This window comes from Eurytemora carolleeae, unplaced genomic scaffold (genome assembly GCF_000591075.1).
Source record: "Eurytemora carolleeae unplaced genomic scaffold, Eaff_2.0 scaffold170, whole genome shotgun sequence".
In the NCBI taxonomy this organism is placed as follows: domain Eukaryota; kingdom Metazoa; phylum Arthropoda; class Copepoda; order Calanoida; family Temoridae; genus Eurytemora; species Eurytemora carolleeae.
Window position 1 is genome coordinate 12,517 of NW_019396067.1, and position 27,201 is coordinate 39,717.

Sequence of the window (27,201 nt, forward strand, 5' to 3'; positions counted from 1 at the left end):
TCTGGATTTTTTATAAATCCTAAATCAATATCAACTCTGCAAGGTTTAAAGAAAAGGTCACGGAAAAAAATATTTTTAAATCCTGTTAAATACTGTAGACGTATTTTAAAGTGACTCTCCAATTAGTTGTGGAGTGGGAATGTCCGATTGGCGTTGGAACCCTGAAAACAACTTTTTCTGATCAAGAAAGAATAAGAGTTTTATGATTTCCATTTAAAAAAATTATTTTTAATTGTAGTTCCTCAATAAAGTGACATGAAGAATTCTTGCTACAGAAACAATGGAGGAAATTGTCAGAATAAAACATGTTAGATAAAGATTTTTATGGTACTGTTGTGAAAGTCCCTTTAATTCCCTGAAGATAAGATACAACTGAACAGTCCCTTTAATTCCCTGAACATAAGATACAACTGAACAATATATTTATCCTTGAATCTAATGAGCAGTCTTTACATCTTTAAAATCTATATTTAAGTTTTCAACCATTAATATATCACATTCCTTAAGTTTTTTTTTGTAAAGGGAGAATTCGCGAAAGTGAAAGAGGGTATGAACAAAAATAAATCATAATTCACTTTACTTTACTTTACCCTTTTTGGAATTTACATGAACGCTCCCCTAAAACCAAATATTATCTTAAACCGAGTGTATTTGGAATTAAAGAGGGAGAAATATTCTACTTTTTGTTAAAAGTAAGTTCTCTCTTTTCAGGTTTCTTCATATAAAATGTATGAAAATGTCACATTCAATGAAAATGAATATTTTCCCGTGGGATTATAGAATAAAATACTCTGTAAATTTCAGGATATTTTACATACATTTACATAATAAATACCTCCCCCCCCCCTCCCACGGTTTTCTTTTTTCGTCTTCATCAATGTTTACATATAAATCTTATTGTTATAGTATCTATTGCACCCTGAGTAGAGTTAATCAATATTCAGTTTCAAAAACTCGTTTTCTGTTCGCCACCATTCCTGTTAGAGGAGATTTTAATGGTTCCTCGCTCTCACAAGGTTTAGGAGTAGAGAAGGATCGGGTTGAGTAGAGTCTGGGACAGCTCGGAGATCTTGTTAATCTTGGTGCTCTGGTCTCCTCGTCCTGCCAACCGTCTCCTCCGGTAACCGAGAGGATCTCACGTTTAATTTCGTCCCGGTCCTCCTGATACTCAGACTGTAGAGCTCCGATACATTCCTTATTTCGGAGCTCGGAGAGAAATTCTTTTTTAAACTTCTCAACCTCTTTCTGTACCTCAGATTCATGAGCTTTACGCATAGCGTCAAGGGCGGAGAGAGTTGCTTTTGTTTCCTCTGCTAGTGCTTGTTCTTTCTCTTTCTTTAACGAATCCTTCTCTTTAAGATGCTGCTGCTGTAAATCACCAAGAAGGTTCTCGTAAGATTTCTCCATGGCCGTCATCGACTTTTCACACCAAACCCTCAAGTCCTGATATTTATCATCCTGACTGGATTCTGTTTTCTTTTCCGAGAGCGCAGCGCTCAACCTTGCCTTCTTGTTTTCGTTTTCTCTCCTGATAGATCTAAGGTTTGACTCGAGTGTGTTTCCAGACTGTCCGGTGAGACTAAGCCTGGGCTTGGCTCCTCTAGGTCTACTCTGAGTCTGACGATATGTGTTGAGAACCAGCATAAACTCGTTACATTCTTTATTCATGCTCATCGGATCAAACAGTGCAAAATCTTCCAAGGACTCCGGTTCCCCGTCTTCAGACATGTCTCCTTCATCCTTCTCCTCCAGTCCTAGGATTGTATTCAGTATTGTTATCTGAGCTTCGGTCACACATTTTTGCGCAATCATGCTTGCAACCTTAAACATGCACGTGTTCAAATCCTCTGCATCACTGGGCACTAGACTGTCAACTCCGGTATCCCCTTCCTCAATCTTATGATGCAGAGCAGCGGAGAAATCCTGTATTTCTTGATCTATGAGTATTCTAGTCACTTCGGTTTGTGACTGCAGTGCCTCTTCTCGGTTAGCCATAAGATTAACCCGCTCCGGGTTGTTATCCGACTCCGTGTCCGAACAGATTAGATAGATATTAACCAAACTAGTTTGAAACTCTCTCATGCGTTCGTCTTCCTCAATCATATTGTACACCTCGCTCCTAATCCCGTCTAGGATAATATCCTTCTCTATAGCCTGGGATGATATTGAATCCAGGAAACTATAAAGGAGCTGGTTGGTGGCTGCACCTATCCTGGAGAACAATACCTGCGCTTCACGTTTTAATCTTCTAAACATGGCAGTCAAAGCGTCGGAACTCAATGAAACGGATGACAGAGCTTTCAGTTTCTTGCACGTGTAGGATGACAATGGAACAAACTGTTTGGATTCCAGGACCTTTAGGAGAAGACTTTTTGTAACATCATTGTAGTCTTTCAGGGTCTGTTCCCTATTGCCTGCAAAAACTCTGGTTTGAATGGTTGATATTTGCTGCTGAAGATCCATAAGAAGATAAGCCTGAAGACTTGTTTCCTGTGTCTTAATAATCTGTGCCACCTCAGCACCATTACTGAACCCTGCTCCGATATCAAAGAACGAAGAAATCTTGGTTCCTGCTATTTCAGTTCCAGAGAACTCTTTTCTCAACTCGTATGCGTCCTCAACACTACGATATAGGAAGGACATCACGGTGTCGAAGTGACTAGAAATAGAATCAGAGTTTGGAAATCCTGGTTCATCTCCGTATATACCCGGGAGCTCAGATCCAGTGATCACGGACTCCAGGGTATTGAGGAGATCCTTGAGCTCAACTGGGAGAGAGTTATCATCCTCCATCTCCTCCCTGGTCCTGGAGATAATGGAGATCATCTGCTTCCTCAGGTTCTCCAGGTATAGATGACTGTTGTCTCCATGCGTGGATAATCTTCTGTTAACTTCTGTCAGAGTCTTTTCAGTTCGTTTTAACCGCTCGACGAACGATATTTCCATATTTTCACAACTTCTCCGTCTTGCTCTGGAAGCTTTTGTAGATGTTTCATAACTTTTCTTCTTATTGTCTCTGATTATCTCTTTGCCTTTCATAAATCCATCTATACAGTTCAAACTTAATTCAATATCGTCCAATAGATATTCAGCTTCACGGTGGACGATCAATTCGTCCGGACGTACCCCGGTAGACGATCGTCGTCTTTCCTTTCCTTCCGGTCCTTTCAGCTTAAGTTTTAGATTTCTTACTTGTCGCTCCGAGGAGAGATATTTTGAGGTTAAATCCTCGATTTTGTTACTTAACATCTTCATTTCTTCGCCATACTGGATTTCTTTATTTTTCAGGTTCTGGCTAATTTGGAGGTTTTTAATTTCCGCGGCATCTGTGTTACTCTGGGCTTGCTTCACACTGGCCTTAAGAGCCTTGATTTCAGATATAGCTTTGTTGAATCTATTTACAACATCATTGTAGCAAATCACGAGTTTATCGTGCTCCATGTTCGAGATCTGGCTCACGTCGCTTAGAGGAGCCATCAGCTCTGTAAGAGAATCCATTCGAACCATCCGCAACTGTTTCTTATTAAGGTTGTCTCTGGAGGAGCACAAACTTCGACTTCGTTCTGCATCTTTCTCAGTCGCTTCGTTGAATCCGATCAGTTTAGTGGTTAGGATCTCAACCTCACCTCTGGTTCTTGCAAGTTCACTTTCAAGTTCAGCCTTTTCCAGTTCAACCTTACTTCTCTCCGATATCTCTTGTCGGAGTCGAACTATTTCAGCATCTTTATTCTTCTCCTCTTTGCACTTGTCTACATCTGTTTTATCAATATATTCCTCAAGTTCCTTTATATTCTCCTTCATTCTGTGGATCTCATTTTCATATTCTTTCGCCAAGGTTTTGTTTTCTCTCATAAGAGTATCATTTTGACATACTAGTTGATTTATCCTGGTTTCACTCTCTTGCAGCTGATGGGACAGGTCAGAGATAAGATGACCCTTCTGCTCAGCCTCACTGTTTGTCTCCACCAGGTTTTGCAGCTCGTGCTCCATCTCCTTCAACTTGTTCCCCCAGAGAACACGCTCCTTCTGGTGCTGAGTTTGAAGGCTGTCATATAAGGTTTTCCAATTTGGTCCGGAGTTAATCCGTTCTATCTTTTCCATCTTCTGTCTTAGGGTTTTATTCTCCGCGACCTGAGCTTTGTATTGACTACTCAGATCACTGAACTCTCGAACCTTCTCGTTTAAACTTGTAATCTCTTTAGATTGTTCTCGAAGAGACTTCTCCGCATTTGTTGACTTGATTTGCAGCAAAGAGTTTTCCTGTTCCAAATCCTGAACCTTCTTTCCTAGCTCCGTGTTCCGAACCTGCTCTGTGTTCAGGTTCTTCAAGGTTGCGTCCATGTCAGCGTTCATATTGTCCAACTTGGTTCGTAAGTTATTGATCTCTATGGTTTGGCGGGCCAGGAGTAGGTTTGTATCCCGCAGGGCTGGTTGAATATTTCTAGATTCAGATTCAGGTTCGACATTGCTCTGATTGGTAGGATCCTTCAAAAAGAAATCTGTCTGGGCAGATTCCAGGTTTTTAGAGATAGAGTTGCCAAGAATGGGAGAGTCCCTCAAACCCTGCAGGTCCTCGGTCGGTTTAATATTTGAAATATCTCGTTCCGGGATCATTTTTAGATCTTCGTCACTTAACATGTTTCTATTTTCCTTATCAGCCGAGCTACTGGAGATAGGGCTCATGGAGTGCATGTTCTTCAAAGACATGGTTCGTCCCGTCCTGCTTTTCTCTTTCTTCAACCTCGAGGTCGGGGTTCGATTTAACGGAGGAGATATCGGAGCACCATGTTCGGGTTTAATCCGTCCCGTCCCCTCGGACGGAGGAGGGGTGGATAAAGAAATACTATCCGCTGTATTTCTCCGAGATATTTTTATATCTGTCTCGAGGATATCACGTCGCAGAACCTTGGGCGTATCCGACTCCGGGAGCGTGTTAAGATTGGACGCAGTCTTGAGGGCGTTTATCCAGTTGTTCCGTATACCATGAGTAACTGCTGAGAGGATGTAATCTCTATCGTCTAGGGTAGAGATAACAAAACCATAGTTTCTCTGCACATCCCGCTCTTCCACCTGGAAAACAAAAGACAACTGAATAGGAGCAGCGTATATAATTCGTGGGAATATTTACTATTATACCGTAAACCCGGAGAAATCTTAAAACAGGTGGTTCACCCNCCATATTTAGAGGGTTACTTAGCTCAGTAAAACATGAAAATATGCTACGCAACTAAAACACGAGAAAATAATGAAAGATTTAATTTTCAAGGTTAATAAAAACCTTTGTGTGTAAATTTTATTTTATTAGCATCTAAAACGTAATTTTATCACCAGAGCATATAACCGATCAAATCCAGAATATAACACTAGGAATTACTCATGTGATTTATTACATCGTGAAATTAAAGGGTCTGTGTTGACATAATTTCATATTCACAACGATACTCTTTAAACCTGCCTCATGGCTAAATTAGGGCAAATAGCCTTGTTTTTCTATTTTAAGATTCAATTCAAGTTCCTAAGAATGTTAGATATCTCTAGATTTTGAGTAAAGTATTTAATTATGGTATAAGTCCCTTTAAGACTAAGAATGTTGGATATCTCTGAATACTGAGTAAAGTATTTAATTATGGTATACGTCCCTTTAAGACTTAGAATGTTGGACATCTCTGAATATTGAGTAAAGGATTTAATTATGGTATAAGTCCCTTTAAGACTAAGAATGGATATCTCTGAATACTGAGTAAAGTATTTAATTATGGTATACGTCCCTTTAAGACTTAGAATGTTGGACATCTCTGAATATTGAGTAAAGGATTTAATTATGGTATAAGTCCCTTTAAGACTAAGAATGTTGGATATCTCAAGATATTAAGTGAAGTATATAATTATGGTATAAGTCCTTTTAAGACTAAGAATTTTGGATATCTCAAGATATTGAGTAAAGTATATAATTATGGTTTCAGTCCCTTTAAAACTAAGAATTTTGGATATTTCTAGATGTTGAGTAAAAAATTCAATTATAAAAAGTCCCTTTAAGACAAAGAATGTTGGATATTTCTAGATTTTGAGTAAAGTGTTTAATTATGGTATAAGTCCCTTTAAGACAAAGAATGTTAGAATCTCTAGATTTTGAGTAAAGTATATAATTATGGTATAAGTCCCTTTAAGACAAAGAATGTTGGATATCTCTAGATATTAAGTAAAGTGTTTAATTATGGTATAAGTCCCTTTAAGACTAAGAATGTTGGATATCTCAAGATATTAAGTAAAGTGTTTAATTATGGTATAAGTCCCTTTAAGACTAAGAATGTTGGATATCTCAAGATATTGAGTAAAGGATTGAATTATAGTATAAGTCCCTTTAAGACTAAGAATTTTGGATATTTCTAGAAATTGAGTAAAGGATTTAATTATGGTATAAGTCCCTTTAAGACTAAGAATGTTGGATATCTCAAGATATTGAGTAAAGGATTGAATTATAGTATAAGTCCCTTTAAGACTAAGAATTTTGGATATTTCTAGATATTAAGTAAAGTGTTTAATTATGGTATAAGTCCCTTTAAGACTAAGAATGTTGGATATTTCTAGATGTTAAGTAAAGATTATAAATAAACAACTTGATATTACACAACTGCACGTAATTACCAGAAGGTATAGGGTATCAATGATACTGAGCTATATATACAGGGTGTCCTAAAAACCTGACATCTTTTGAAAACAAAACAAAAACAACATATTTTCCTAATTCTGGGATTTACAAAATCTTCTATCAGAAAATTAAGCGCGAAATATTTGTAAGGCACAGTTGTAGGTATCCTATATTTTCAGATTTTTTTGGACACCCTGTACTTATATTTTATATAATTTTTTTATATTATTTTATATATATTTTCAGTGTAAGTTATTGCAGAGTGTACTATAACATATATAATATATATAAAATATGTAATATATAATATCTATATAGACGTGTCTTCAGAGCCTATGTTTCTTACTACAAGGAAATCATAATACACAATATATAAATACAGTTTAGAACATTTTCTTCGTCAAACATTATTTTTAAAAACTTCACAGATTTTCACGGTTTAATTTGTTCATTTTCAAATTTTCAAAATCTAGATTTCACGTGTTATTAATTAGGTTTTTAAAAACGCCTGATTAAAATACAGTTTGATTTACTTTAAGGCACTGAGTTGGAAAATTCGATTGTTTACATTTTTTCGTTAAACAACGTGCAATGGACCTTTTATATCTTAAACATTTTTAAAGTCTAAAATAGAAACTACGAAAACTCTAAATTTTATGGAGGGAAATGGGATTGATTGTGAAGGCTTTCTAAACCTAGACATTTGAATCACCGTGAAACATATAAGAGGACAACATTTTTATTCATAAATTTCTCAGTTGAATTCGGAAAAACATATGTTGTTAAAGGGACTATTTTAAGGTAAGGGACCCTCCCTTTATAAAGAGTGTAATATCCGATTCACAATGGTACCCTTTAAAACTACGGAGATATTCTTATTTTTCTAGCTGAAAACGGAAACTTTGTCATTGAGTGTACATCCGTTATAATGTGTTATACTGTACACTCGAGTTTCCTTGCAATCAATTTTAAGCTTGAAAAACAAGGCTTTCTCTGTCGACGATGTTCAGTCAAATGTTTAGAGGGTACTGGGTACTGTTGTGAATCGAACCACTCGTTAAATGGAAAGTCACTTTACCAATAACGTGTACAGTCTCTTTAAGTGTGTATACAATATACCAAAGTTTACCTAAATTACACAAACATTTTCCCGCTCAACAAATATGGCAACATTAATTCACAAAGAACAAACAGACACCATGCATAGGACACCATGCATAGGACAACATTTAATAAGGTTTACAGGAACTTTTACATTAATCTTACAGAACCCGATTCACAACGATATCTTTACGTCTTTGTATAATTTCCAGATTTTATGATTTTAAGTTCTAGATGTTTAAGATTTCTTGCTTGAGATTGGTTTAAATAATATTTAAAGCTGAGAAACCTCGAGTTTAGACGGTTTAAATACTAAAATAATGTCAGCTAGCAAGAAATCTACCAAATAAGTTGATATCTTTCGGAATAAAAGTTGAAAGTTTTAAAATCCACCACATCTTTGTCAAGAAATCCGCAGATTTTATCGTGTTACAGCGAGTCCAGGGTTAATATTATTCATTTATGAGAAGCTCAATTCTCATCTTAAACATTAAGATTTATAACCCTGTCCGATAACTGTTCTTGTCCCCCCCCCCTTCTCCTCTTCCCTCCTCCATACAACCTATTTCATCTGAGCTCCACCCCCTACCCACCCTATGCCCAAATGTAAGTATTATTAGAACCCAGATTTAGAGCTAACACCGTCCAGATGTATTATCACAAATCTAATATTAGTCAGGAGCTTCAAATCTGACAAGGGAGGTTTAAAGTCAGATATATAAACCTGAACCTAATTTACTAAATCTTAACAAGAGTCAGGAGTCTTAAACCTGGCAAGGGAGGTTTAAAGTCAGATATATAAACCTAAACCTGATTTACTCAATCTTGAATAGAGTCAGGAGTCTTAAACCTGGCAAGGGAGGTTTAAAGTCAGATATATAAACCTAAACCTGATTTACTCAATCTTGAATAGAGTCAGGAGTCTTAAACCTGGCAAGGGAGGTTTAAAGTCAGATATATAAACCTGAACCTGATTTACTAAATCTTAACAAGAGTCAGGAGTCTTAAACCTAGCAAGGGAGGTTTAAAATCAGAGATATAAGCCTAAACCTGATTTACTAAATCTTAAACAGAGACAGGAGTCTTAAACCTGGCAAGGGAGGTTTAAAGTCAGAGATATAAACCTAAACCTGATTTACTAAATCTTAAACAGGAGTCAGGAGTCTTAAACAGAGGTTCAAAATCAGACATATAAACCTATTAAACCTAACACGATGATGTAAATAAATCTTAAACTTTATCTAAAGTAATCTTAAACCTAATATTAAACCTATTTCAATGTTTAAAAAGTTAAGCCTGAACCCAAACTGGCCTTATCAAACCTGGCAAACCTCCCTAAATCCTTGATTCTACCATTTGAATTAAGCAAAATCAGAGAACCATGAAAATACCATGAAATGCTTGTTAAAAGTACAAAGCAACAGAAACAATTCATCAAACAAAAGAAAGAGAGTCCGAAAGAGAATTGAAAACAAAAGATTTTAAGTCATCGTCGTATAAATCAATACAATGAAGACGACTTTCTATTCAAATAATAAACATTGAAACAAAAAGAGGCGGTCAATTATCAGCTTCTCTTTGGTTACTTGTAAACTTGTAATTTGGTAAAAGCTTGTTTAGAAGCAAAAATTGAACATAAAAGCCGTCTCGTCTTCATTGTAGTGATATAAACGCCAACCACTGTACAAAATAAGCGAAGGAAAGATGAAAAATAACAAAAGAATTGTACAAGCGGAGTGGAGAATAAAGAAAACATGTTCACCCCCCGGCTCAAACCAAAATTAAATTGTTTTGACCTTTCAAATCTTGGACAGCGTACGGATGGTGCACAAAGGCACTAAAATGTAGAAAATAAATATTTTATCAGACATTTACAGATACTATATAGAAATTGTAACTTTTGGAGTGAAAAATAAGATTCTTCAAATAAATAATCAATATGTATTTGCAACTTGATGATGTAAACCTTTGATATTTGACAATTTAATCTTGCAGAGTCTATAGTTTTATATATAATGGTCTACAGCATTTGATGTAAAAATATGAGGATTAAAAAAGTTCGAGCCAAGTTATCATTTCCTTTGAAATGTTTAAAGCGTATTCAAATTTTCTAAATTTATTTATAAGTTGTTTCTCCTGTATACAATAGCCACCCTCCTAACTCCAAACTGTATAATTAAAACCACCCCTCCCTTTCTTAATGGGGTTGAACACGTAATTTCAAGTGAGTCTCCAAAATCCTAACCCCCCCCCCCATCTCGCCCAAACAAAGTTTTTGTACTTTTATCCGTTACATAAATTAAAAACAATAAAAAAAAACACTTCAAAAATACTTCTGAAAAAAAATTCATTTTCATGAAAGGAATTTGTAAAATGTATGATTTAGAAATAAAAAAAATATTTAATGTAACTTGTCTTTAGTTTGTGTGTATTATGGAAACCTAATCTAGAAAGTTAATAACAAATTTCCATTTCTGGTCAGTTTACAGTTTACACCATTTATACAAATATTATAATATATTTAAATATACATATATTACACATATAAATATACATACATTATTTATGTACATTTCATAGTGAAGAATCTCCTGTATTTAGTATAGAACATTTCCATTTATGGTCACTAACGAGAGAATTATAAATTCGGTTCAATTTTAGCAACATTTGGTGTTAATTACAAGAGCTAACACACACCACGGAGTAAACAGACAATCCAAACCCAACCAACAACAGGCAGGTTTTAGTGCTCTCAGGGTACACATTAGACCAGTATCAGGGTAAACTTTATACCATGGTATCAGGGAACACTTGCTCAGGGTACAGTATCAGGGTAAACCTTAGACCAGTATCAGGGTACACCTTAGACCAGTATCAGAGTACACTTTAGACCAGTATCAGAGTAAACTTCAGACCAGTCTCAGAGTACACATTAGACCAGTCTCAGGAAACATTTTAGACCAGGCTCAGGGTACTCCTTAGACCAGGGTACACCTTTGACCAGTATCAGGGTACACCTTAAAGACCTGTATCAGGTACACCTTAGACCATCACGGTACACTTTAGACCAGTATCAGGGTAAACTTCAGACCAGTATCTGGGTACACTTTAGACCAGTATTAGGTTACACTTTAAACCAGCTTCAGGGTACACTTTAGACCAGTCTCAGAGTACACTTTAAACCAATACCCTGGCACAGGCCTTAGACCAGTATCCTGGTACATCTTAGACCAGTATCCTTGTACATCTTAGACCAGTATCATGGTACAGCTTAGACCAGTCTCAGGAAATACTGTACACCAGGCTCAGGGTAAACTTTAGACCAGGGTTTACTTTTGACCAGGTTCACCTTAGACCAGTATCAGGGTACACCATAGACCAGTGAAGGATGAATAATATCCTAACCTTCAGGAAATTGGTTTGATTGAAGCTGCATTCAAGTGTATGAACTAGGCCAATTTACATTCTATCATTTAGGATTAAAACCTTGATAGTTATTGCAGTTTGGTTTGAATATAAAAAATATATTCTATATATTGCAGATTGGTTTAAATATATCTATATAAAATATATTCTATATATTGCAGTTTGGTTTTAATATATTTAAAATATATACTATACATTGCAGATTGGTTAAAAAATAGCTATATAAAATACATTCTATATGATGCAGTTTGGTTTTAATTTATTTAAAATATATACTATACATTGCTGTCTAGGGAACTATAGAAAGAGTTTTTTTTTACAACAATCACTTTTAATCTTGTTTTTTTGGTCCAACCGATGTAACCCACTATCTCAAGCATGATAAATGTTTTTGATATCAAATCCGATTTTATCTAAGCCTACATGGTTCAGATGTGCATATCCTTTATCCTGTATCCTACTCCTCCTACCCTTTCCTGCAATTCTCAACAATATTTATGACAGGGTTAATATTTTCTACTAAAAAAATAAACATCCCCCCCCCCATATCTCTCTGTATATCTCTCTACAAGAGGGCGCATACAGGATTTTTTTCAGGAGGGACATTCTTGCTTTCAAGGGGAAGGCTGACCTCCCCCCCTCTCCGCATGTATACGCCCCTTTTATCCTTCTAGGAAGAGGAAGAACGCCCTTCATTCAAGAAATATCATTTTAAACCCGTCATTTGTGACATTCAAGCAAGCGGAAAACATATTGATGACTTAAACAGAGACAGGAGTCTTAAACCTGGCAAGGGAGGTTTAAAGTCAGAGATATAAACCTAAACCTGATTTACTAAATCTNGGGGGTTCATACATTTTACATTCGCGTATTTGGAGGACTGCTTAAACCCTGCCTTCCAAGCTTGATCAGGTAATTTCCAACCTTTGTAAAAATTGCGCAGTGTACACACACACTATTCCCACACCCTAAATCTATCAGACCTTGGTCTAATTTACGCGTGTGTAATATATCTGTATCTATTCATTATAAAAAGAAAGATTATATATATTATATATTAACATTTTATATAATATAGATTAACAGTACATTACAGTTATATTAATAATAGATAAATAGATGATTGAAAAACAACGAGATAAAGGTTTATCCATATATGGATTCTAATTGACGAGACCTTATAGGATTGGATTTTGTGACAAAGATAGGGATTTAAAATATTTAAGCTAGGATCAAATATAAAATACAGGGTGAATAAAAATACGTGAATAGATCATTTTCAATAGACACTTTTTTCATCAAGGAATTTAACTTTTTATACCCTTTTCTTTGAAATCTGATGGTTTAAAACTTCCGACTTCCAACTTAGAATATTTGATTAAATATAATTTAAAGTTTAAAATATCAAAAGTCTACTGTATCGGGTCTAAAAAATAAAGGAATTAAAATTTTGAAGATGTGAAGTTTGTGTAAGAACTTCTAAAGTTGGAAATAAGAAATAAGATGTGAGGTTTGAGTAAGATATTCTAAAGTTGGAAATAAAAATGTAAGATGTAGAGTTTGAATAAGATATTCTAAAGTTATAAATAAGATGTAAGATGTGAGGTTTGAGTAAGATATTCTAAAGTTGGAAAATAAGATGTGAGATGTGAAATTTGAGTAAGATATTCTAAAGTTGGAAATAAGATGTAAAATGTGAAGTTTGAGTAAGATATTCTAAAGTTAGAAATAAAATGTATGATGAAAAATTTGAGTAAGATATTCTAAAGTTGGAAAATAAGATGTAAAATGTGAAGTTTGAGTAAGATATTCTAAAGATTTACCGACAAAGGGTCAAACGACCCAGGGTCAAACGACACAGGGTCAAACGACACAGGGTCAAACGACACAGGGTCAAACGACAAGGGGTCAAAAACATGATTCAAATCAAAAAATGTTTTTATCATTTTGACCTTTTGTCGTTTGACCCTTTGTCGCACTTTTGACCCTTTGTCGTTTGACCCAGTGTCGTTTGACCCTGTGTCGTTTGACCCTGTGTCGTTTGACCCTTTGATGTTTGACCCTGGGTCGTTTGACCCTTTGTCGGTGAATCATTCTAAAGTTAGAAATAAAATGTATGATGAAAAATTTGAGTAAGTTATTCTAAAGTTGGAAAGTAAGATGTAAAATGTAAAGTTTGAGTAAGATATTCTAAAGTTAGAAATAAGATGTACGATGTAAAGTTTGAGTAAGATATTCTAAAGTTGGAAATAAGATGTAAGATGTGAAATATATATGATTGATGTCCCTAATGTGCTGTTTACTTTATTCCATCAATAATGTAAACATCAACTTTTTCCACAGGTGTAATTTCAAATTATCTCAGTTTAGCATAATCAGTATTCATTGTATACTAAACAATTTGCAGGGATAAATATATTTCATATCCCTACCCTCTCAATAAAAACATTTTTTATTTTAGTTTTTAATCATTAAATAATATCCCTGAGAATGATAATTAACTTTGAGTTGAAAATAAATAAATGTGTTTTGGGAAAAGCATGTTTGAGTCGATCCCATTTAGACACTTTAAAGCTTCTAAAATCATTTGGTCGCAATTGTTGAAATTAAATAAGATATTCCTGTGGTAGTGTTTTCAAAGCAGGGGGCGGGGTAAGTGGGTGGGGACTGGGGTGGGAGTGGTTAATGGGAACCCCAGAGATAGCTCTAGTTCGAGTTCAGACCTACCCGGAGTTAATTTTAGATCAGACATAAACCCGGAGATAATTCTATTCAGAGTTTAGTCTAGACCATATGAAACCTTAGGTTAGTTTAGACCTAGGCCCGGAGATAATTCTAGTTAGAGTTTAATCTGTGGTTTAGTCCTAGACCCGGAGATAATTCTAGTTATCCAATAAACGGGTTGAAAGGGACCTGGAGTACAACTCTTGGATCTTAACCTTGTATCGAATTCCCGGCCACAACTTTTAGAAACCATTTTTCAAATCAGATTCTGTATAATTTTGTCTTTTACCCCCCACCCTTTTTAAACGTAAATATTTTCAGATCTTCAAAGGTTTAATTTTACTCCCTTCAGGTTGAGAATTTCAGTATAAAGTATAACATATTATAGTATCTTGGGTACCCAGCTTCGCCTGGAAACTAAGTTACACCTATATACGGCAAGGGAGGTGGTCATGGTTTAAAGCAATTCGAACATTACGCCCCGCCCCTCATCCTTCTAAGAAAATTGCAATCTCTCCCTATTTACTTTTCGAAAATATTAACTTTATCTTACCTTCTGAACTAGCCCTAGATCGATAATTCCATCCATAAGTCCATTATTCTCCGACTCCGGGTCCTTAAAATACATGATAGCTGAACCCTGGAGTACAAACCAGTGTTTCTGCCAATCCTTCGTCATTCCCTGCTTCATGAGCCAACCCTTCTTCAGGTTCAACAGCTCATGTGGAGAAGGGATTGGGACTGGAGAGTGGAGAGAGGATATTTCTAATCCACAACCGTCCGGGACCCCTCGAACTGGAAGTTCTGAAATATTTCAGTTTAATTTAAAAACGCCAAAATTGTCGAAATCAAATTTAATTTTTTAGCTCAAATGTACTTCAAAAAGGTCTTCTTTAGGTTTTTAAAATCCTAGCAAAGCATATGTAGAACAGCAAACAATAGCGCGCACGTAGATAAAAATATTTTTTAACTCAATCTCAAGTTTTTTCTATTTTTTTGTGGATTTGCAAAATGTTAAAAAGCTATAATTTTTAAACCCTTATCATGTGCAATAATTTGGGGCTGATTCTTTAACCAACTTTTGACCTTGCTTAACTAAGATCAGACAGACATACAAATATAAAATAATAAGAATTTACGAATTGGATAAAAAAAAAATGATGAGCTCTTTAGATTTTCAAGGACTCTCGCAACACACTTGAGACGCCATCATAAAAACATCCAAAATTAATCAAATATCTCTGAACTATAAACTAGAAAGTGCTTGAGATTGTGTCCCCTGTTTCAAGAAGGGAGGAGAGGGGTTATAAAGGCTGTAGTTAAAATATTTAGAAAGATGATAAAAAGAGTAATATACCAGTTGGTAGAGAGTGTTTTTGCTGCCGGGAACTTGAGATTTCCGACCCCTCAGTTCTTGGCCAGGACGGAGAAACGTCAAGGCTAGGACTTTTTATCTCCAGTTCAATTGGTTCGGGTTTAGTCTCGTCCTGCTCTATCCGTAGGATCGGAGTACTGCACGCGGTTGGTTTCGGGGATTCAGGTTTGATCTCCGGGTTCTCTCGCTCCGGACTCTCGGTCTGGTAGCGGTAGAGCTTGCTCCGCCCATAATCCTGACAAGAAGAGAATGTAAATTTCAACATTTTTCAATTTCAAGCTAAATGGGTGTTAAGTGCTAAGGCTTCTATTTTTCTGCCCACTTGCAGATCCTACACAGCTTTAAATCAGTCCCAAATTAATCTTTCTAATGTTTCACACTCCTTACAAAACTTCTGGACTCCAGATTGACTCAATCTTTTAGAAACATGAGTCCTACAACTTGGTATTTACAGAATATAGGGACGCATAGTTTTCTTTAAATGATCTTACAGTGACTGTAGACGTAATTCAAGCGACTTTCCAGTTACAAAATGGAATGTCCGATTCACAACGGTGCAGTCCCATACAGGCTTAGTCTGATCAGAACGGACGAGACGTCCATGTTTTTCTCTATGAAAATTGATCATTTTTGATTGTGGTTTCTCTATAAACGAGACTCCTGTTTTTTTCTGCTGTAATAATGGAAATTGTCAAAATTAATACAACAATATTTTTAACATTTTTGATCAGATAAAGGTTTAAAGGGTACTATTGAGAATTGGGCATTCCCCTCTGTAAATAGAAGTTTACTTCTAATTTAGCCAACAATCCCTTTAAATAGGGGAAATATATCTAACCTGGGGTATTGCGCTCAGGTTCTCGCAAGTATTACTTCTGAGAGACCTGTACGCCCTGGTTCCCTCACCAGGTTTCGCTTTAATCTTCTTAAACCGTCCTGCGCTGGGTAGGATCGGAGAGGAGGGTTCAAGCAAAGGTAAACTTGTATTTATCCTGCTAGAAGCTGGGGCCACCTGGTCTACAACCAGGATTGGTGGCTCCAGGAGGATTGGTTCCGTTACTCCGGGTCCATCTGTTGTATCCGGGATCTCCTCCGGGTCCTTCTCAGTATCACATTTGACCGGAGGGGTTTGCAGGGTGGAGCCGGAGTACTGGGCTCGGTAGGTGGTTGCTACTCCGCCCGGGAAGGTTGCATTTCTCTTAGCTCTTCCAGTTTTAATGGAAGACCTGAAACAAGATTAATTATATATATAACAATGTTTTGTTTGGATGTTAATCGGACAAATCTTTCTAATAATTTATATAAAACTAGCTTGGTAACCCAGCTTTGCCAACCTACTCAACTTAGAATTTTTATATTAAGAAAAGACCGTTCCGTCCCCTCCCCGTAGTTCTCTCGAGTTCCGTCCCCTCCCCGTAGTTCTCTCGAGTTCCGTCCCCTCCCAGTAGTTCTCTCGAGTTCCGTCCCCTCCCCGTAGTTCTCTCGAGTTCCGTCCCCTCCCCGTAGTTCTCTCGAGTTCTCCAATCAAAGCTTGCGTCAAATTTGTCCTGGGGTTCCGAATTATGACAAACAGACAAACAGCAAATATTACTTAAAATATATGAATACAAATACAATTTCAAAATAATATAAAGCCAATGTTTTCGGATAAAATAACAAATTACACTTTTTGCTCGACCTTCAAATACTGGAAAATATATTTCCAACTTGCTTCTGACCCCAAAAACAATGATTTATTGTGTAAGCAGTGTAATTTGACACCATATTTCCCAATCCTAAATCAATTGCAGATTTTTAGAAAAATTTGACCTTTGGATAATAAATTTCCGGGTTTAATGCAGATAAAAAAGACAGGTCAAGTGATGCAGTTGCTATTTTTGTTCACTTCTTTAGATCTTATCTGGATAGTCTATGGTTGTATCAACTAGGTTTATGTTAAACTATTTGAACTATCTGGAGAAAACGAAACCACAATTGTTATTTTACAATAAGAAATAAGTCAAATATTCGGTTTTATATTTTTCTCATGACGTTTGAAATGCAAAGATGGCATTGCCCGATTGACAAAGGTACCTTAGAAACCATTATCTAATGAATGGTGTTGAAGATATAGTCGTTTTTCTAAGTTTTTCAATCAACATGGATATCAAATTCATGCTTGATTAGACAACGCTTCTAAGCGTACTGTTGTAAATTCGGCATTGCCATATTTGCATGGGGTCACTTGAAGTTACTTGAAATTACGTTTACAGTCCCTTTAAATAACTACATAAACAGTATGCTGTTTCTTGGAACGAGTGGATGATAGATAGATATTCATTAATGAAAAGATAAAACACCTCTCCTGACTGATTGGCGTTCCTGCAACTCATTTTGCTTTAGTGTCCCCCCGTCTAAGTCTATTGTAATGTCCTGTCGCAGTGCCTAGTGTCTATTTTAATGTCCTGTCTAGTCTAATCTTATGTCTTTGGCAATTTCCTTTGTAATTTCCCTGTCCTACATAACATAAAAAGATTGTGATTGCTTTCTAACCTTTTTACGTTTTCATAAACACCAAAAGCGTAAAAATAAGTTTGTTCCTAAACCTATTTACAACGGTGCTCTTTAACCCTGAAACTGAGTAACAAGTAGGAACAATGCGTCGAAATCAATTCTGTCTATTCTTTTCCATGTCTTTGCTGTATGCACATAAATCAGAAATTCACTTTTACAGAAAAACCGTTCTCCATATGTTTTGCTGACCAGGTTTGAAGTTACGAAGTTTTAAATTGGAGGGTCACTGGGAATTAAGTTTACAGTTCATTAAATTATGCAATTTTTCCGTAATCTTCTTTTTTTCTCTTTAACTTCCTTAATCTGGTGAAAGAAAAGAAAATTGTAATCTATTATTTAGTATGTTTACTATATAAGCCTAGTCGGTGTAGTGCTGTATAATAAAATACTCAGTGTTTGTTTTTAATAAAAGTCAGGCTTTGAAATGTGATAAGGAGAAGAGAGAATAGAAAACAAGTAAAATTTCATCAGACAGAATCTTGGATAAAAACACAAGAATCCTTCCTACCAATACAATTTAGAAAACAGCTTTCTCCTACCTTTTCTTAATTTCTCTTTTCCTTATTCCCACCTTCCACTTACTCCTACTCCTACCTTTTCTTAATTTCTCTCTTCCTTACTCCCACCTTCCACTTACTCCTACTCCTACCTTTTCTTAATTTATCTTTTCCTTACCTCCACCTTCCACTTACTCCTACTCCTACATTTTCTTAATCCCTCTTTTCCTTTCTCCCACCTTCCACTTACTCCTACTCTTGCCTTCCACTTACTCCTACTCTTGCCTTCCACTTACTCCTACTCTTGCCTTCCACTTACTCCTACTCCTACCTTTTCTTAATTTATCTTTTCCTTACTCCCACCTTCCACTTACTCCTACTCCTACCTTTTCTTAATCCCTCTTTTCCTTTCTCCCACCTTCCACTTACTCCTACTCCTACTTTTTCTTAATCCCTCTTTTCCTTTCTCCCACCTTCCACTTACTCCTAATCCTACCTTTTCTTAATCCCTCTTTTCCTTACTCCTACCTTCTGCTTAATCCTACTAATACCTTCCACCTACACCTACTACTACCTTCCACTTACCCCACCTTCTCTTTACACCTTCCTTTTTTCTACTTTTCTATTAGTTAATTCATAACATTAAATCTTCGAACATTTTCCCTTACTTCCGATAATCCCCGTCATCTTTACTCCTTTCTTCTCCCATTCTATCTTCTCTTTACTTTTCCCTTTCTCCTTACTTTTACCTCCTTTAACTATTAATCTACAAACTTTCTATACTTTCCCCTAATCCCCATTCTTCTAAATTCCTTCCTTCCTTCCCTCTACTCATATCACTCATACCTTCTCTAAATTCGAAATCCGTCCTTCTTCCCCTGATCCCAACTTCTTCTTATTCAATCTTTTACAATATATAAGGGTGAATAAGGAGATATACATTAAACCTCTATTTTCACATATCATCCCTCACCCTTTCTCAATCAAAGTTAAGTTATCTACAATCGATTGCTATTTATATATCAATATCTTTACATATGTCTATGTTTATCTATTCATATATTTACACTTATCTAAATGATGAAAATGTTGTTAACCTTATATAATTATAATCAGCGTTAACTCTGAGCTGCTGAGATATGCAGTTATATATTAAGTTAAACTTGACAATTTTACCCCCCCCCCCCCCTGTCAATGATTAAGGGGGGAGGGGGATCAAAAAAGACAGGGTTGATTGTCTCCGAATCAAAGAAAGAGAAACTACACAGACAGAAATTTATGATGTTTCTAAATTTTGATTCGACTTGATGAGAAACCATCTGGCCTTTTTCACAATTTCTCTTTGCATGGTTTGGAAAATACAGTCATTTAGGAACAGTTCTTCATGAACAGATATTTAGGAACAGTTCTTCATGAACAGATATTTAGGAACAGTTCTTCAAGAACAGATATTTAGGAACAGATATTTAGGAACAGATATTTAGGAACAGATTTTTAGGAACAGTTCTTCAAGAACAGTTATTCAAGAACAGATATTTAGGAACAGATATTTAGGAACAGTTTTTCAAGAACAGATATTTAGGAACAGTTCTTGAAGAAAAGATATTTAGGAACAGATATTTAGGAAAAGTTATACAAGAACGTGTATTTAAGAACATGAACCCCAAGAGGAATGAAAGTATAGAAGAATTAATGCAGAATGTATTGTGCAGGGTTACCATCTATGAAGAAGACTTAAAAGACAGCTGTATGAAATTTATGCAGACTTGGATCCATGCAATGCAACTAAAAACAAAATCTTCATATTTTTACATGAAATGAGTTTGAGTCCTTAAAGACTTATCCTATGTGGGCCCCCCTGTATATTAGGAGGGGAAAGTGTAAGAGTTTAATGCAATAATTGCCGCAGGTCCGCCCGGGATTCTGCAGCGTTCCACAGGGTTCAGTTCTTTCATGTCATTCTTTCATCATCTGGACAAGGAGGGGGGGGGGGAGTGCATTTATGAAATAAATTAAGTTTAAAGAACTCAAATAGAAGCGTTGGATAAGTGGTATTGGTAAATTACACTGATGCGGATTTTCGGGAAAAAGGTAAGAGTTGAAATAATCTTATGTCAATAAAACGCTGCGTTAATGTTCATATTTGAATTCTATGCACAATTAAAACTTTTTTCATATCTTAAAGAGACTGTAGACGTAATGTCAGGGGACTCTCCATCTAAATAGAGTGACATTTCCGATTGAAAGTGGTACCCTTTGAACCTTCGTCTGATTACAACCTTATTTATCTAGCAGAACGTTGATAACCTTAAATTGTGGTATATTTCTATAAAAGACTAGCGGATGTTCACGGTAGAGAGAAGGAATTATACTGTAATTTAAACACGTTTCAAGATTAAAAAACGACTATTTTTTATCATTGTTACTCGAAAAAGGTCTAAAAGGTACCATTGTGAATCGGAAATGAAGACTCTTTTTGGCAATAACCCTACCTCGGAAATATCTGGAGAACCTCGAGCCACCAATTGGATTCCTCTTTACAGGTTCCCTTCACAAAATGAACTCGCTCCGGGGCCGTGATGGCAACACTGAAGGGGTTTCCGGTTATCTCATCTGCCCTCGCCACCTCCATCACCTTGTTCATATCGATGCACGCCTAAAATGGAGAATAGGAAAAGTGCTGTTAACGTAAAATGTCTGTTATAAGGGACTGTAAGCGTAATTTCAAGTGACCCTCCATACAAAGATACAAAGCCCGGTTTGCAACTTAAAATCTTTGTCTGATCAAGTATGAAATAGATAACAATGTTTATATTAGTCAGAAAAACGTTTCATGGGTACCGTTGCGAATCAGGCCTTGCAATTGATGCATAAAGGGTCACTTGAAATCACATTTGCAGTCCCATTAATGAAAGAAAGAAAGCACGCCTTTGGCCGTAAAAAAACAGTGTGGAACATTTATCTAGATGTGGAAATTTCGAAATTCACATTTAAAAACCTTTTAGCAATTTCTTTCAATATTTGCTTGATTCTAAAATAATGTTAGTTATTTCTAAAGTTTTCTGAGATTCTATCTTATAGATTTAGAGATTCTATACAGCGCAACTCACTTTAACCAGTTATAAGGGATCTGTCAATGGTCATTATCGAATTCGATTTTTAATTTGAACTCTCTGTAATTTTCTTTAAAAATATTGTAAACGTTGAGAGTGAAAATTTTAGATATTTCCATCATTGTTTCTAACACAAAGGTTTAAAGAGAGAGGTGCTGTTTATTGCTTGCGTAATATCAGCGCGCATTTTCATCTAATTATAAGATTATGCAAACGTGCAGTACGCAGATTACTGTCTCGCAAAAGAAACACACAGAAAAGGAAATTATTAGATCCTTGACATTTTGATAAAGGCTTTTGAATCTTTTTTGAAAATTGGAAGATATGTAACTTATTCTTGATTTTTTTTTTCTGAAAGCATTTTGTTACTTTTTATATAATTATCTCTTTTTATTTCATCTTACATTGAAAAATAAACGATTTCAAGATTTTAAAGATTCAAAATATTTTAAAAGCTTTGACTTTCATCCTTGTAAGGTTAGTTATTCATATCTCTAGAAAATTTAAATATTTTTTCAAAGGAGAATGTTAAATCTAACTCTGCTTTTAACGTTTTAGCAAAATACTCGGCTAATTGAAAAATATCTTTAAGCAATTTGTATATATACGTAAAATGGAGTTCTAACTCCAACTCAGGAAATTCATTTTTGATATATGTGTTCATCTTTTATTAGATTGGTTAAGATATATTGATATTTAATATGCTGGTCATATAATCATTAAACATTTTAACAGAACTAATTAGAAATTTTGAACAATTTTAATTTTGAAAGAAATTGTAGTCAAAAATTGTAAAAACTGTAATGTCTTCATAAATTTGGAAGTTTTGTAATTTTCAAAACATTGCTGTCTGTCTATTTCGTACCTAAAAAGGACCTGAGTTTTTGCCACAAACTCAAATTTTCTAATCCCTATATCTTAACAACTCAATGTCGTATATCTTGGATATTTTGAAATATAAATTGCATTAAATGAAATAATTAAAGTTTAAAACTTTAAAGATATACACTATTTAGATAAAAGATAAAAATATAGAGTTTTTGGCAAAAATTCATTTTCTTTACCAAGATAATAAATTTTATTCCTGGTGACCAAAAAAGTAAAATCTACGATAAATTCGTCATTTTTAACATTTAAAATGGTGGACCACATTTTAGAGAGAATCTAATTCGTCTTTTACTTCCCAGGTAAATGAGGAAACCCTATTTCTACCTGTGGAATCGTCTCTGGATGATCGTCCACACTGTAGGTCAACTCCCCGTCGTCGTAGAGGACAAACCATCGTCTCTGCCATCTCTTCGTCCTGTAATAAACAGAACTTTTTAAACGCCCTTTAAACACAAATTATATTAATCTATTATTGTAATTTTTTGATCAACCCCTTTAAATACCAGATTATATATTTCTATTATTGTAATTTGTTGATCAACCCCTTTAAATACCAGATTATATATTTCTATTATTGTAATTTGTAGATCAACCCCTTTAAATACCAGATTGTATATATCTATTATTGTAATTTGTAGATCAACCCCTTTAAACACCAGATTATATATTTCTATTATTGTAATTTGTTGATCAACCCCTTTAAATACCAGATTATATATTTCTATTATTGTAATTTGTTGATCAACCCCTTTAAACACCAGATTATATATACCTATTATTGTAATTTGTTGATCAACTCCTTTAAACACCAGATTATATGTTTAAATACATCAAATTCAGTAAATGCTCCACTTGAAACAAATCAGCTGATCTTGTTTATATTATTAATATTCAAACATTTAATAGATGCTACTGAAATATGGAAATCATTTTTATGTAAATAAAATGTAATCTAAACATTTAAAACATGAAACTGCGGCGTAAAAACTTCAATCAAATTATGTTTTAAGAAAGCATAACAATAATGTTTAAATATTATTACGTTCTAAATTTCAATGAATGTACAAAAATGTTGCTTTTTTAGATTTAAAAAATAGTCTCACGCAATCCTAACCTTAACCTATCATTATCCAATTAAACTCAGAAATTCTAGCGGCATTTTAAAAGAAAAAGATTTAAGAGTTTGTTTAAAGTTAAATTTCAGGGGATAAGTAAAATACCACTTCATGTTTTTAGGGATTTAAAATAAACAAAAAACTAGAGTTTAAGGAGTTAAACCTAACAAATAATATAACTAAGTAGTTCTTTTTTAGTTTTGTTTTCATAGATAGATTTTAGTGAAATATTTTACCAAAATGAATGTCTCAGACATTTTAATTTCAATCAAATGTTTTTTAAGAAAACTAAAATACGAGCGACTAAAAACCTAATCAACCTATCCAGAATTCAGATGTCGACAGTTAAGTTGATTAAGGTGTCTAGTTTTTGTTCCAGTTCTTTGTTTTTTGTTCCTTGTATTTCAGTGGATGTAGAAAGATTATGAATATTTCGGAAAAGGGTCAAATGACTAATTTCGGGGATTTTCCTGTTGCACACGCCGGCCCGGCCGGTCGAACTAGAGCATGCAGTTGCAATTCCCGCATTTATTGCCGCGGGGGGGGGGGGGGGGGGGGGGTGAGGTTCCCATAATTAGGGTTGGGCCGGGCCAAGGTTTGGTTTAGTTAAAATGGAACCCAACGCCCCAGGCCTTATGTTTTGAAGCATTCAGCTGAACTTGAAATATTTGATAAAATCTAAATTTTGAGTTTGACGCTAAATGGTGAGCTTGAGGACTCAAGAGGAATATCTTACGCACTTCGGATATTTGAATAGAGTTGGATATCTGTATAGAGTTGGATATCAGTATATAGTTGGATATTAGTTTAGAGTTGGATATCAGTATAGAGTTGGATATCTGTATAGAGTTGGATATCTGTATATTGTAGGATATCTGTATAGAGTTTGATATCAGTATATCTGTATAGAGTTGGATATCAGTATATAGTTGGATATTAGTTTAGAGTTGGATATCAGTATAGAGTTGGATATCTGTATAGAGTTGGATATCTGTATATTGTAGGATATCTGTATAGAGTTTGATATCAGTATATAGTTGGATATTAGTTTAGAGTTGGATGTCAATATAGTTGGATATCAGTATAGAGTTGGATATCAGTATAGAGTTGGATATCAGTATAGAGTTGGATATCAGATAGGGTTGGATATCAGCATTGAGTTGGAAATCAGTATAGTGTTGGATATCAGTATAGAGCAGGATATTAGTATTAGGTTATATTCAGGATAAGGTTGGATATCAGTATATAAAGTTGGATATCAGTATAGTTGGAAATCAGTATAAAGCTGGATATCAGTATATGGTTGGATATCAGTATTAAGTTGGATATCAGTATATGGTTGGATATCAGTATTGAGTTGGATATCAGTATAGTTGGAAATCAGTATAGAGTTGGATATCAGTATAGAGTTGGATATCAGTACATAGTTGAATATCAGTATAGAGTTGGATATTTGTATGTAGTCGGATATCAGTATAGAGTTGGAAATCAGTAAAGGTTTGGATATTTGTATGTAGTCGGATATCAGTATAGAGTTGGATATCAGTAAAGGGTTGGATATCTGTATAAAGTTGGATATCAGTATAGGGTTTGATATCAGTATAGTATACATTTTTTAAACTTTGCACAAGAAAAATATTATCCCTTTCATTAGTTTTTGCTAAAGAAATCCTCAAATCACTTTCTGAGAAAATATCTCAAAAAAAGTATTTAACGAAAGTATTTATCAAATAAACAATTCGCTGTAAAAAATCGGGTTAAGAACATTTATCGGAAATTCAATAAATTTGTTTATTTACGGGGCAAACAGACATTTTAAAACCATTAAACAGCTTTTACAATAAATTTGTTAAAAATTTGAAAATACGAAGATATCTTTATTAACAAACCCAAAATTAAAGTAAAATTACTCAATAAACAATAGGAATGATTCTAGTAACTTGTTAACTTGTAGTTGTTAATTATATTAAACTAAGAATATCAAAATACAAGAACACTGATGGGCATCAGTTTGAGATACGTTTCCAGTCATTTAAGTTTTGACGTTAAAAGTGATTCACAAAAGTGGGAGTTATTAATCACATTGCAAAATTGTATTTTCGATAAGTTTGCTTTTATTACAATATGCGAATTTTATCCTCTGATCAAAGATATCAACCAAGACGAGAAATAGAACACTAAAAACGGTTTTCTTATCGTTTTGAAAAATCATTTTGGTTTATACCTTTAGTCAGAGTAAATATTTTGCATAATGTAATCAACGCAATTTACATCTAAGATTCTTGTGGAGTCTCTTAAAAGGAACTGTAAAGGAAAAATTAAAGTGGGTAGAGGCATAAACCTGAGAATCTCAGGAGTTGATCGAAACCTATAAGACATCTATCTGATGTTCCTGGCTCGACAAACTTTAATATTTAAAAACGGAGTTCAAACGATGCCATCAGAACCCACCAGCAATGTAAAGTGTTCTTGCAAGTGTATCCAGGATGGTAACTCAGAGTTAAAATCTGAACAGAAGGAAAATTGCAAATAGCTGTTTTTATGACTTTTTATACTAAAATAGAATTTTAACATGGTGGAATACAGTTTTTGACTCAACTGTTTCTTTATTTCTTTCATGAACAAATTTTAATTTAAAATTTTGTTTCTTGTTTACTTTAATTATAAACAAACAATAAAAAAGTATTGTGAATATATCACTGCAAACTAGACGTTACTGTTATGACGTTGTGACCTCGTATCTCCTCGTTTTCGCAAGTATCAGAAAAGCAAAGTTATCCGGCCATACATATAAGAAATTCAAAACATTTTCGTCTTCTCAATTTAACACTTCATTAAGAGAAGTTTAAATTGAAAACATGTAAGATTTCTTACATATAAGCATTTTACATTAGTTTGACGTGGAATAAACGAATATGAAAATGTGATTATTAAATAAAGAATAATGAATAAATACTAAGAATTCATATAGTGTTCATAAATAGGGCTGATAAGGTGGTGTAAAAATAAGAGTTAAGGAAAACATGTTTCGAAGATTTTCAAGCTTAAAGCATATTTTTAAAAACCATTCGGAAAAAGAGCATGACATAAAATGTCAACAAAAATAAAGTTACGTCTGATGAACCATTCTCAAAATTAAGTCCTGGGAGGAAAATATTGTCAGTAATTATATGAACCGATGGTTTATTAATTCTATGTAAACTTTATCTTTTTGTCAACAGTGACTTAAATTGATAAAACAATGAATATCTGAAAATAAAACTGTAGATGAAATCTAACTGTGTTTTTCAAACCCTGGAGTAAGATCAGACTGAAATATAACCCTGGGGCTAGTTTACCAGTTGACCGAGGGACCTGGAGAAATGGATAATAACTCCGAACCCTCCTCCTCACCTGTTGATAGGGTTAGAGAAATCCCAGTCAGGAGCAACAAACAAATATCCACACTTGGATATCTTCCGGCTCGCCTTGTTCAGCTCTATGGCGGAGGCGGAGTGATCCTCCTTGAGGCGGAAACAGTTTGAGCACTTGCTCTTGTTGAAGATGTTCGGCGCGAACTTTCTGCACTCCGTGCTCGACATTGTCACACTCACGTACTATTCCCTGTTTATCAATAGTTATTTATAAATAATAATAATTTAACTGAGGTGGCTTGAACTGGTTTTGGCTGGGTTTGAACCCAGCCTGTAAAAATCAATCATGTTAGCCGGGTTGTGTTTACTCCGGGTGTATCTGCATTACTGAGTGTCAGTGAGTGAAG

At 34.8% G+C, this 27,201-nt stretch overlaps 1 protein-coding gene across 1 annotated transcript; it reads right to left on the bottom strand.

The window, feature by feature from the left end:
* Nucleotides 1-448: 448 nt before the first annotated feature.
* Nucleotides 449-27,201, bottom strand: LOC111710303 (myosin phosphatase Rho-interacting protein). Its single transcript, XM_023484362.1, has 7 exons — nt 26,835-27,201; nt 22,651-22,741; nt 20,818-20,981; nt 16,114-16,501; nt 15,258-15,510; nt 14,454-14,704; nt 449-5,070 (listed from the first exon to the last, which is right to left on the bottom strand). The coding sequence occupies exons 1-7, from the start codon at nt 27,020-27,022 to the stop codon at nt 934-936; spliced, it is 5,472 nt and encodes a 1,823-aa protein (XP_023340130.1). The 5' UTR covers nt 27,023-27,201; the 3' UTR covers nt 449-933.